Source organism: Calidris pugnax, unplaced genomic scaffold, assembly GCF_001431845.1.
Source record: "Calidris pugnax isolate Ruff unplaced genomic scaffold, ASM143184v1 scaffold13, whole genome shotgun sequence".
Taxonomy (NCBI): domain Eukaryota; kingdom Metazoa; phylum Chordata; class Aves; order Charadriiformes; family Scolopacidae; genus Calidris; species Calidris pugnax.
This window is the reverse complement of record NW_015090810.1, coordinates 8,706,513-8,720,247: the sequence shown is the minus strand read 5'-3', so window position 1 is coordinate 8,720,247 and position 13,735 is coordinate 8,706,513. Positions and strand designations below refer to the sequence as shown.

Here is a 13,735-nt window from a genome sequence, read left to right as displayed (position 1 = left end):
TCAAGGATTCCTGGAGACTAATCGGTGAACTCATAGCTCAGTTCAAGAGATTATTTTCTAGAGTAAGAGACTTTACAAAGTGCAAACGCAAATTCTACTTAAAACCAAGGTTTCTTCTCTCTTAATATTTCGCTTACTTCCAATCACCAAATCACTCGTTTCCCATCAAAACAAAATGAACTGTCATTACTATGCCACGGATCACTTCTCCCTTACCATTTTGTACGTTTCATCATGTCGCTTTGTGAGTTTCCACAATAAATGTATTATACTAAGCACTTGCTGCATAAGCTGCTGAGATTCTGATTCCAAAAGGTTTCCAAGAATGGGAGCTGATTGTGCAGGAGATGCTTCAATCCAGCACTCAATCAGTAATGGAATTATTATCTCAATAAAACCTTTTAAGTTTTCAGCCGAGGACAGGCCTTTTTCTGCACTGTCCATTACACTTGCCAGAGACCTAAACAACAAAAGCAAAAGAAAAAAAAAAAGAAAAAAGATAAAGATCACACCTTTAAAAACAGATTAGAGAAACACCACTTTCCTGCTTTCTGAATAACAGGAAAAATTACTTTTTTAATATATTAAATGCTTGCTTGCTTTCTTGCTAGATATTTCAGTAAGGAAAAAAGGGAGTTCAAACCATCTACAACAAACCTGCTCCCGAGTCTCCCTGAAAGTTTGTGTGCTTCTGTAACAACTTCTTAAGATTTCAGTATTTCTTTCCCCATTGTTATATGTAAAGTCTATAAAGTGGAGAAATATGATTTGAATTATCGTATCACTTTCAACCAACAGATAAGAATTCACTGTACTCGGCACAACAAAATTAAAAAGCTTTGCATTTTAATCTCCTTGAAGCAAAATAATGAAACTGACTACAAAGTATTGTCAAATGCATGAGGTTTATTACAGTTAATAACCATCTCCAGCTATAATAAACATAACGGTTGTTCATATTAATAGGAAAAAAAATATTCTGCAAAACCATAACTTTGGTTCCCACCTGATGCTTAACTATAATGCTCTGGGGAGCAACTGCCTGGAAAATTATTAAAATTATTTGATTATGGAGTTAAGCGAAAATTATCAAAAATTAAGAGCTACAGTTTAAATTAAAATAACATCTCCCATAAAACAAAAAACACCAAGGATTTTCCCTCCACCCCCCTAAATATAACACACTTTGTGTTTCAAAAGGGACTATTAGCACAAATGACCTCCTCCTGGATGAACTCAGGAAATTTGTATCCATTTTAAAAAGAAAGTTTTTCAAAGGAAGAAAACCTTAAATAACTTCTTCTAATTTTAAGCCATACAAAAGCTTCTGAAAGGGTTTCCAAATAACAAGAGCGCTTAAAAAAAAAAAAAAAGCAATAATAATTTCAACTGATGATTTCTGACATTGTTTTCCATTATTTTTCTCTCTAACTCACAGCAGGGAATTGCCATCATAATTCTAACTTTCTAAAACTGTACACAAACCTCCTGTTAAATTCCTTTCTATTTCACTGTTCTCCTCCAAGTGATATTTCTTTACACAAAGTTTACATGCAAACTAGGATCTGGAAAGCTATTCACTTTCTTTCCACAGATAGGCAGGGAAGTTCTGTTTAGAAATATTTTCACTCCGTATTCTATTAAAGAGGTAAAATAAGTTTTCCTGGTCATCCTGTTATTTTCAAATTATGCATTTAGTTCTATCTCTCTATGAAGCTACATTTCTCATGCTGTTGCAATCATCTATAAAATGCACAGAACAGAAAATTTTACTCCTTCATTTCTCTCTGGTTGAAATTGCTATCTCAAGAAAATTACTAAACCAAAATAAACCCAAGTATTAACAAACTGTAAAAGGAGCAGGGAGAAGGCATCTGCAAAAGAATAAAAAGAAAGTGTGAGACTTTTTCAATTAGGGTGAGATGGGAGAGAGAATTTAGAACCTCCAGCACAATATAAAGTGGACAAGTGGAAACAGAATTGGTCATAAGAAAAAAGTTAGTTTTCTCTTTAGTACCTACTACAACTATCAGACATCTTAAAATTTTATAAAGCTTAGTATTAACTGTAGCAACCAGTGTATGCAGTCAATGTAATTTGGCTTATTTGTCCCTTTTTTGTTGCTCTATGTACTCCTGCTATAGTGCAGACACTGCAGAAAAGACACCAGTTTCTTTCAGACAACAAAGAGAGTTTAGGTTCCAACTCTCCATTCAACCCTCAGTCATCTAAAGACACAGTAGACAAATCCCATCTTCCAGTTATAACCATGATGAATTCTAAAGCTTCACTGGACAAGCCAGTTGATATCAAGACCATAACCTCACTGAAGAAGCTAGGCTGTCCTGTAAATGCTTTGCTATGACAGGACTGCACATTCAGCTGAGATCCTGAAATGTCCATAATTGGCTGAAATAGCTCTAAAGCTGTAGCCTTCAATTGTTTCTCTGAAAATAACACCTGATATTACAGCAGAGCTCTGGAATCCAAGCAATCTATTTCTGGAACATAAAAAAAAAAATCTCCCCATTAAACAGTAAATGAAACATGAGAAGTTGGCAACACAGACCTGAAGATTCCTACAAAAGTGTAACACACCCCCCCAACCATTTCAGTACTTTTCTGAAATAAGGGATGGAAAAAAGAGGAAGAATCCATGCCAAAAGGGATACTCTATCCAGCTGCCAAAAGCATTTGGGCAAGAATACTTAGCACAGCTTACATGTAGCCCTGTAAAAAGAAGCCCTCATCTCTAAAGGTAAGACTCCTCCAAATATTCAAGGTTAACAACAAAAGGGGTAAATAGAATCCGATTGCCAGTAAAAGATGATGACAAAGTATTATTGTAATCTGTCCAGTATGCATTTGATTAGCGCAATATCTTTAGCGATACAGGTTCACTGTATTCACCGAACTGGGAGAGTTTGATGTCAATTAATCTTTTTGTCACACATCTGTTATCACTATTCTTTAATGGTAAGGGGACTCTCAGAAACACTACAAAGCATATTACCTTCATATCGGTATGAAATACTATTGAAGGGAGTTGCAAGATACTTGCATACCCGTTAAGATGTCATTTTTCTTTAAAATTTCAGTATTTTTATAAAGCCGGACCAAACAAAAGAAAACTGCGTAACATATCTGCCATTTGACAGTAAGTGGACAACAGAAATTCAGCAAAGGGAATTCAAGGAAGTGTAAAAGAAAATAAGGCAACAACTTTCTGCTGCTTAAAGTAAGAAAAGTCATTGGAAGTTATTATGTTTTTACTGCTCAAAGTCTAAGCCAGGTTACTGTCCTCCTAATTGCAACAAAGAAACACTCAGTAGAGCAAATGAACTGCATTTTCCCTTTCTATCTTAAGTACAGGTCACTCTATATACATATTTATTCACTATGCTTTATCTTCCATTTTGGTCTCTCAAGTCTTCTTTGATTTTTCTCTGCAGCTTCACTTTGTCCTTTCTCAGCAGAAACAGCAGCTCTACTATTTCTCTTCAGCACAGCTTCCAGTTCAAAAAAAGATCCCACACCACGGTTTCACCACATTTAAGTTGTGAAGGCTTTCCACTTTTCCACACCTGAAATGAGTTTGATGCAAAAAGCAGCAGAGTCAGCACAGAAAGCAGAGGATATATTCTAATAATCTCTTAATTCACTGTAATCTTCAATTCACAAAGAGTAGATCTTGGTAGAAATCTTCAATTTCTACAAAGAATAGAAAGACCTAACACAAAACAAAGTCTCAAGATTTGCATTGTTGCACCATCCAGCATTCCAAACTCGGAATCTATGGTTTTACCAAACACTAATACAGCAAACTGATTCTGAAAAATCCCCTTCCATAATCATCAGGTTATCAATGAGGTGCCATCCCTACCCATTGAATTTGCAAGATTAAAAAGATACAGGAATTTTAAAAATGTAGCATATCATTAGTAGTGCTTGGAAGCCTATTTTTTAAAGAACAAAGTTAAAACTTACTTGCAGTATTAGTGATGAAGCCATCAATACATACACACCACAATTAGTTACTTAAGGTTTGGTCAAGTCATTATCTATACTTAGGACTTGACTATTTGTGCGTTGATTTCTTTAAACAAAAACACACACACATTTTGAGATTTTGGAAGTACTCAAAGGAGCATTACAGATGTTTTGCACCTCTTATTAGAAGTAATTTCTGTCCTTGCAGTAACAGCCACAGCAGAGGCCTGGGAAAGGCCACAGCTGGGATTGGAAGAGACAGAATTCAACATCTTCAGATTACTAGAAAAGATTTCAGTGGCAAATACAATATCTTTCTACTCTCAGAACTTCACTGTTATCCACAAAAACAAGCTACACTGACCCTTTGTGCAAAATGAATATATAAAAATATTCATAAATGCAATCAAATAAGAATGTTTTAGTACCTTCTGCAGATGCCCCTTCTCTTTCCATTCTTCTGTTCTGCTGCCATGAGCTTGCTTTGCCAATCTCGCTTTGGATTCTAGCAATGTTTCCTTCTATTCTTCTGGCTCCTCCTCATGCTTGCAAATGCCTTTTTGAAAGTATTTATGACCACAAGTGGATCACGACGTTTCACCAAAATCTAGCTCCTCAGAAAAGCGGAATCCAATTCAGGTGACACCAGATGTAAAGTTTATTTTCCTAGACCTTGGACACAATGCATCTTCAGCTATTACAGGGCATGGTATATCACACACTGCATATTATTCAGGGCACAATACAAGAATCCTCTGATACATGGTGGTCCACAATTGTATGCTTCTGACTGCAGAGATGAAGTCCATAGGACAGTTTTGTGCTCAGCACTGAATACCTTCCCCCTGCCTCAAGTGGGCTTCACTGGTCTAATATCCAACTACAGTTTCACCTGCAGTAGATATTGTTGGCCATGACTAAACTCTTACGCTATGTTAAGAACCACTTCCATGAGAATAAGCTACACATTTTACTTAGCTTAATGTAAATTTCCTATATCTACAAGTAATATGCTATCTACTGAAAGAAAGCCTAGGAGAGTAGCAATGGAACGGTCATTTGTGTGTCTCCATGATAGAGATTAAAAACACCTGCTAATTCAGGCCAAGAGAGAACACCACTTCTTCTGTGCTTTGTTCATTCAAAGATATGAGATCGACACAGCAATAGATTAAGCAGTGCATTTTACACCTGTTTTGGCCACTGACCTCCTAGATGAATTTAGTATAACTCCTTAATACCAATTATTCATTCTCCCCCAGCAGTAAAACAAGGACTGTGGTTTCTCTTCAAACCACCTTGATATCTATGGATTAGAAGTGCTGTGTAACAGCTAAACAGTTTCCGTTTTTCCAGTTGTCCTTCCAGGTCTCCTATCAGCAGGCATGCAACATCTATAGTAATGCATATCCATGAAGATGCCAATATTTAAGTACCACCATAAAGTGGGGTGGGAGATTCCCCTCTACTTTGAGGAGTGGGTAAATCAGAAAGGAGGAAGAAAAATAAAGACAGTTAGTTATTTCTCCCTTAACCCCAACCTCACAGCTATTTAGAGTAGTACTAAAAAAGACACAAACCTTTCTGTGACTAAGCACACTACACTTTCTTCCATATTCATCAGCATATCTCAGACGAGACATCTTTTATACATAGTGAAGATATAAACCAGTGAATTGATTAAAAATATCTAGAACTGGAAACTCAGCAGAACTTCATACAGCCAGACACATCTTATCATGTTGTCCTTTTTAAAAGACACTATATTCAAAGAAAATAGACTCCTAAACTTATGGCAAACTTTTGAAGGTAAAAAGCACAAAATTTCAGTAAAATTAATTATCACAGTGTACCAAGCTTACATTTAACATAAAGAAATTTGCCTGCTTGCCCCAGATCTATTTGATAACCTATAACAACCTGTAGTCGTCAGTTCACATCCAAAAAAGATAAGCTAGAGTTGATCTTTCAAAGTTATTATGAATAGCATAAATATAGCTTTTGTCTGATAACAGGAAAGCTCATGATATACACATAGCACAATTATCTGCTGAGTATTTCCATATTTTCAAGCCACTGAAGTAAGACTGCACATTACACTAAATGCCCTAAAATATGGGTAAGGCACAATTCCACAATAAAAATTAAATTGTTGTCTTCAACAGCAACAAACCACAGTTTAACACTGTGATCATACAGTTGACATTAATTCCCATATTAAATAACATTTAATTAATATTAATTTAATTTATAGATTAAAGTTATAAATTGTATAATATCTCACCTCAGTCTAAATGATGAGTTGATCTTTGGTCGTAAGCCACCATTTTCAAACAGTTGTATATGTTGCTGATTATTTGCATGGACCTTCCAACTTATACATATTGGGTTCCTCACAGAATGAGGACTATCCTTTTGTTCTTGAAGCCCTTCATCCTCTATTTCACTGGATCCATCTACCACTGCTTGAAGAAACTTCTTGAGCCTGGTAAGTACATTCAGCCTCCACTGCTGAGAAGTTACTCTGCGATTTGGGTTAACAGAGAGCATCCAGGAAAGTTTCTCTCTGCTTTTCAGTCTTTTTGACAGTTGCTGGTGAGAAATAAGCTCTACAAAATTCTTCAACAATATAATGCTGCGGTCTGTGAGAAGAGCTGGGTACGCTTCCAATAAAACGTCCAAGACTTTCAATGAATCTTCCTGAATCCCCTCACTGATATGAGTCATGGCACTGGAGAGATGGGCACTTACCAAAGGAAAAAATGGAGCAATCTGCTCCGCTCTTATTTTTGAAGCCAAGAATTGCAGCAGGTGAACAGCTGCTCCTCTGACACCAGAATCTTTGTCTGTAAACACAGCTGCCACCTCACTTATTATATTTGAAAGGTGTGCATCAATTACAAATGGATACTGAGACAGAAGATCTTTGAGCCCAAGAAGTGCATTATGCTTAACCCCAGGACTATAGTGATGCATCTGTGAAAGCAGATCCTGCAAGGAAAGAAAAGTATGTACCTGTCAGCATTATTACTTTAAGCTCTTTAAATTTCCCCACCTATATCCAGTGCATTTTTCTTAAACACTCAGAAATACACCATCTATTCTTATAATGTACTGCAGTTCATAACAGCATAGTATGTTCAGAACAAATATAGTATCAGTTTAAAGCATAACACTGAAAATCACGAAAATTCAATGATAGAAAAAACAAGATACCATGACTTGTCTTTCAGGTAACCAGATACTCCTCATTATTAAGTTCAAGCACAACCCTACTGACTTAGGAGAGGGATGACCAAAAGTATGTCCTCTCGCACTCATTCTCAAGAATAGAACTATAAAATCTTAGGCTCAACTGCTTTCTTCAGCTTAAACAAAGAGCTGCAAGAGATGGAAGATGATGCAAAGGAAGCAATGCAGAACCACCACCCAAGGAAATACAAGATTTTTTAAAATCATCATCTCAGGAAGCCTACTTTCTAAAACCCTGTCCTTAAGTTATGTTCCAAGACTTTCAAAAACCGAATGTTAATCTTACATACTTAAATCAGTGTGCAACTTTAGTTTTAGCACTGCTGAAAACCTTTCCCTTGGGTTATATGCTGGTCCAGCAATTTGAGCCCTTAAATTAATGGGTGATCTTATTGTCAAGGAAAAAGAGGCTGTATTCAGATACCCTGCTGGGTTTTTTCTAAGGTCTGGGTTTTTTTTTTTAAAATCTTTTTTACTAAACTCTACTAAACACAGTAAACCTAGACAAAAGACAAGTCATTTTCTGTCATTTCAAAAAGTAATGTCATAGTATACCTTTATGTTAAGTTTTCTGTTTTGCGTAGGAAGCACTCCATCTTCTTTAAGCTGCTCAGGAATTTGTATGGCCCTTGTTTTGAAGGTAGTATCAGTTGCATTCTCTAGTTTAGGCTTTTTTTTCCCAACTTTTAATTTCACTTTCTGGAAATCTTCTTGATGTTTCCTTTTTTTAGTCATTCTGATTCTCTGCAAAAAGATATTATAACTTTTAATTTTACTAAATACACCACAAACAAACATTTTTTGCATCAAAGAGCAGCAACTTCCTAACAAAGGCTTCTGGTGTTATGCTTTTTTCCTATGCATAAACTAGCATTCGCTGCTGAGACAAGATGCTAGGCTAAACAGACATGCAGACTGATCCAGTACAGCTGTTCTTCTAGTGTCCAGAAAACATTCTGCTGCTCCTTTGGTTGTCTTTGTTCTGAGAACAACTTTATTGAAAAAGATTATGTCAGTATCTGCATCTTCCACTGCTTTATTAGAATAAGATGCTGGGTTTGTTTGTAAAAAGTTCTTTCCAATAAAGCAACCTTTTATATAGCTGACTCTTGTCAAGCCAAAAAAGCTCAGTGAACTGTTTGATATAATTTGTACATTGTTTACTACGCTGGTTTTGGCTGAGGTAGAGGTGACAGTTTGTTTTCACTTTGACGGGCATGTAGTGCACTTGGAATCAACTGCCCCAGGGATGGATACCGTCCTGGTTTCAGCTGGGACAGTTCATTTTCCTCCTCATAACTGCTTTATTTTGCATTTAGTACGAGAACAATGTCGATAAAACATACTGTTTTAGTTTTCGCTTAGTAAAGCTTCTATTAAGTCAAAGACTTTTTCAGCTTCCTATAGAAGCTGAGATGGAGCATAGACAAGACAAGCTGGCCAGAAGAATGTTCCATACCATAAACATCATGCTGAGTATATAAACAGGGGTTGGCCAGGGGGCAGGAAGCTGCAATTGCTGCTCCGGACAGGATGGGCAATCAATCATCAGGTGGTGAGCAACTGTACTGCATCACTTATTTTGTATATTCTTTTACCATTATTATTTTCTCTTCCATTACTGTTCTATTAAATTGTCTTTATCTCAAAAAAAAAAAAAAAAAAGGATTGTCATAGTTTAACCTCAGCCAGCAACGACACACCACGCAGCCGCTCGCTCAGTTCCCCAAACTGGGATCGGGAAGAGAAATCGGGAGAGTCAAAATGAGGAAAAAACTCATGGGGTGACATAAAGGCAGCTTAATAGGCAAAGCAAAAGCCGTGCACACAAGCGAGACAAGGAATTCATTTACTGCATCCTATGGGCAGGCAGGTGTTCAGCCATCACCAGGAAAGCAGGGTTCCATCACACATAACTGTTACTTGGGAAGACAAGCAGCGTAACTCCAAACGCTTCCCCCTTCCTTCTTCTTCCCCCAGCTTTATATGCTGAGCATGATGTCAGATGGTATGGAATATCCCTTTGGTCAGTTGATGCAGCTGCGTCCTCTCCCAACTTTATGTGTGCCCCCAGCCCCCTCACTGGTGGGGTGGTGTGAGGAGCAGAAAAGGCCTTGACTCTGTGTAAGCACTGCTCAGGGATAACCGAAACATCCCCGTGTTGCCAACACTGTTCCCAGCACAAATCCAAAACATGAGTTTAATCAAACCTTCACTGATAACAGCAATATACAACAATCTGAGAAAATTTCCACTACATACTGAAAAGACCAGTCTGTGCCTTTAAAAATAATAGCTAGAAAGAATAAGGAGAAAAAAAAAAAGAGGTTAAACAGGCACATATAAAATAAAAAGATAAATTAAGTCATATTTAATAAGGCATAAGAAATAAGGTGGTATGAGTAGCTATACTTAGAAGTCAGTCATACAGACAGAATAGAATAGATGTACAATAACCAAAACAACTAAACCCCACTCTTCAGTTTCTAAATGACCTTTGAGATATCTGTACTGATAAAAGCACTCTTAATTCTACCAGATTAAAAAAAACCCACACACACAAACAAAAAAAACCAACACCCCCCACCCCCCCCACCCCCCCAAAAACACTACACCACAGGTTCCTTTATTTTATCTACCTTCCCTCTATCTCTGTACTTTTAAATTATTTCATAACAAAACTCCAGAAGCTGATGTCACAACACTTAGCATCACATACAAATAGCACCTAGATTTCCGTTAATTAAGGCCATGAATACATAGTCTGATGACTCCTAGAAGCGGTTGCAGAAATTACTTACAACTTAAAAGGGTGAAGGCGAAAGACAATTATAAAGCCATTGTCATGCTGAGGTTTAACATCTCACAACTTTCTAATGATAACAGCTGATTTATAGAGCTGGAAAACTGAATGCTTCCAGATGTCACTGTATGCAGTATTTATATCCAACTTCAAAGGTCTATGCTGTCAGGCACATAAACTTTTTGTTTCTTCTTAATATCTGAACTATACCAAAAAACGTTGCGAACACAACATTCAAATTTTAAAGACCAAATTAAATAAATAAAATACAGCTGACTAAACCCAGAAACTTGTAAATAAAATATCCAGTGATTCTTTTATGGTAGGTTCAATCATCATTCACTCTACAAAACAGAATCCTACAGCTGATTTTCCCAGTGGACTTCAACCTCTATATCTGTGTTGTACTACAGCATGTCATATACACATCATAAGGATAATCATTAGTGAACGTTTTAATTATCATTCTCATTTTCTATTCTTTTAAAACAATATAACTGATTATACAAACATTTGACTGCAATTTAATTTCTGCTCTTCACATGCTAGCTGAACACCACTATATGCAAGACCATTTAACTGAAGGGTAAATTTAGCGTAAGTAACCTATCAACTGAAAAAGCTTTAAAAAAGCTTGGACTTTGCTGCCAAAATGAAAAGGTACTTTAGTGTCCAAGTATAACAACTGAGGTTTTATAAGCTTTTGATTTTTACCATATGCATCTTTTAGGAAAGAATTACAACAAGATTTTTCACTGGTTGATGCAAGACATACAGAAATAGCTAGAAGCTTTTGACATGACTGTTATTTTCACTTACAAAGCCTGCTTTAGTAGAGATATTCAAGAAGAGTCACTCTACAAGATAAAATGTTTGGCTTACCAATTAGCATTAAAAACTTTACAATACAGGTGCATGCTCACCTGAACAAAGTCAATTAAGTTCTTTTAAAGGAGGACTTTACTTTCTCCTACTAAAAAAAAGCAGCACAGTTTACCTTGCACTGCATATTTTGGAAATAATTTATTGGAAATCTAAACATATTCATTTCCAATTCATGTGTACAACACAAAATTGGAGACAAAATGGTTACAAAACCAAAGCCACGAAGACACCCCAGCATCTACATAATAGGACATTGTATACAATACAGTTGTATACAGCTTATGAAGTTATGTAAATATTTTTGTGAAACTGTTTGCCTTTTGACTTCAACCATATTTTCACTTGGCCTTCCTCCAACAGGACTGAGCTAAGTGCACCTAACAGTTTCTGCACTAATATAATTCTACAGTCCAAAACATTAAAATAACCTCAAATCAACGCTAGCTTCCTTTAACATCGAGCTGTACGCAGCACTTTTCAGAAGCTACTTCCAAGCGCCGCTTGGCCATCCTTGCATCAGGCTTAGGGAAACAAGAGAGCAGCCCAAAAAGAGCACCTGCTTCACCTGTAATTCGCTTCCTCGAAACTTTGAGGTAGCACCCTCGGGGAATCTCCCCAGCAGCGTATTTACCGGCTCAACCTATCAAGAAAATCCTGAGGAACCAGACAGCAAGGTACGTGCCCAAGCTTCTCCTCATCTGATAAAGGCTCCCACCTGGGCGCTCTCCCTCCCAGCGAAGGGCAGTACTCACTGGCAGCCACCTCTCCGCGGCTCCCGCGCTGGACAGCACATCCCCAGTCACCACACAACCCAACCACCACGCACCGCCCCGCAAACGCCCTACCGAAGCCGCAGCGCTGCCCAGACGGAGGCGGCGACTCTTCCCACAGGTCTAGGCCGTTAAACAACCGTGCTCGGCGTCCCGGGACATCTTTCCGCTTCTTCCCCGAGAGCCGCTCCGCTCCAGTCCCTCTACGAGGCGTTTAAATAAAGCGCGTTAGTGCCCGCCCGCTGCCGGGGCTCCCGGCGGGGAGGCCAGGAGTTCGGCTCCCGGGAGACCCCTCGGCCGCCCTGCGAAAAGAGCCGGGGCTCCGCCGGCGAGGCGGGAGCAGCGGCTGAGGGGAAGCCACCCGTAGCGAGCGAGGTGAGGTGGGGCAGGGGCGGCGGACGACGCCCGCGGCCCGGGGGGGAAGGGAGGCCGCCGGTTTCCCGGGACGGCTCACGCTTTCCCGCCGCGCTGCGCAGGAGCGTGCGGGAAGGGGGTGGGTGGGTCACACAAAAGGCGGCCGTTAGCGCAGGGCAGGGCGAGCCCGCCGGAGGCACCCGCAGGCCGGCCTGGGCCGGTCGCCGCCGCCTCCTCCTCCTCCTCCTCCTCCCCCCCGGCAACGGCGGTAGCAACGGCCGAGCCCCGCGCGCGGCTACTCACCAACCACGCGGCAGCGCGAGCCCCCTTCCGCCCCCGAGAACCTGCCCGGAAACGGCCGCCCACGTGAGCGGCCGCAACCAGCGAGCGCCGCCGCCACCCGCCGGAAGGAGAGCGCTTCCGGCCCGCGCTGCCGGTGCGGGGGCGATGGCGCCACCTGCAGGGCCGGCGGGGAGAGGGAGCGGTAAGGAGCGCGGGGGGATGCCGGGGCTGCGGGAGAGTGTTGGAAAGGGTTACGTTCGTTCCCCCGAGGCGGTGCGGTCTCTAGGGCTGTTCCGGTAAAGGGGGTACAGGAGGCTTGTCCCTTTTCTGAGTAAACGTCACAGAATGGGAGGTGTCCCTGCCCACGGCAGGGGGGTCGGAACTAGATGATCTTTAAGGTCCCTTCCAACCCAAACCATTCTGTGATTCTATGAGGCATCCACAACCTCTCTGGGCAACCTGTTCCAGCGTGTCACCACCTTCACAGTGAAAAAGTTTTTCCTAATATCTCCATCTTCCCCTTTGAAGCCATTACCTCTCGTCCTGTCAGTACCTGCCCTTATGACAAGTCCCTCTCGGGCTTTCTTGTAGGCCCCCTTCAGATACCGGAAGGCTGCTGTAAGGTTCTCCCCAGAGCCTTCTCTTCTCCAGGCTGAACAACCCCAAGACTCTCAGCCTGTCCTCACAGAAGAGCTGCTCCAGCCCTCTGAGCATCTGCGTGGATGTTCTTCGCGGGTGAAGCAATCTGTTAAACAAGGGAAGGCCATTGATCTTTGGTTTTTGTGTATACGGTGGAGCAGGATGTTGTTGAACAGGTGGGCCGCAGCAGCTGCAGGAGTTTTTTTGTATGCCAGCATCATAAGACAGTCAGAGATACACTTTGCAAAGTGCAGACAAAGTTTCCAGATGAAGGGAGATGCTTTTGTGGCAGAAGGTAGGAGTAGTTGTGAGGTGACCTCCAGGTCTCGCTCTGCCCCTCTCTCCTCGGGCCCCCTCAGGAGGTCCTGCCTCAGCGCATTAGCCAGGAGAAAAATTCAGTCAGGTCACAGAAGTAATTACGCTGTGCTGCTTTGATGTGAAGCAGTACAGATGATTGCTGAAAGTTCAACGGTGTTTTTTAAGATGTCAGTGTCCCATCAGAAGAGACATTACATCATTTTAATTAGTGGAATCAGAGATGTCTAGGCTCAGGCTTCTCACTTGCAGTAATAGGATCATGCTTGCTTTGAGCCCAGCTACTTTAGCTCTTGATTTGTATCTCATTTCCTCCAACAAGAATGCATGAATAATACAAATACCAAGATTTGTGTTTATAGACTTGGAAAACATTTAGAAGAGACCATAATTTCAGTGAAGGCAACACCCAGAGTCAGCGTTAGCTTTTTGGGTTTCACATGCA

General features: G+C 40.3%; 1 protein-coding gene across 4 annotated transcripts in view; it reads right to left on the bottom strand.

Annotated features, from left to right (window-relative positions):
* The window catches only part of TEX10 (testis expressed 10), a 54,426-nt gene extending 41,969 nt beyond the window's left edge, over positions 1–12,457 (bottom strand). The window contains exons 1-5 of one of the 4 annotated variants that reach the window (XM_014938482.1): positions 12,358–12,457; positions 11,776–11,903; positions 7,798–7,986; positions 6,275–6,981; positions 217–460 (exon numbers count right to left, since the gene is read on the bottom strand). In XM_014938482.1, coding sequence (XP_014793968.1) covers positions 217–460; positions 6,275–6,981; positions 7,798–7,977 — 1,131 coding nt within the window. In that variant the 5' untranslated portion in view covers positions 7,978–7,986; positions 11,776–11,903; positions 12,358–12,457. Of the gene's footprint in view, positions 1–216; positions 461–6,274; positions 6,982–7,797; positions 7,987–8,701; positions 8,854–9,095; positions 9,115–9,159; positions 9,756–11,775; positions 11,904–12,357 lie in introns of those variants that run through there. The other 3 variants (XM_014938483.1, XM_014938485.1, XM_014938481.1) reach the window with 3 other exon arrangements.
* Between the last annotated feature and the right edge of the window lie 1,278 nt (positions 12,458–13,735).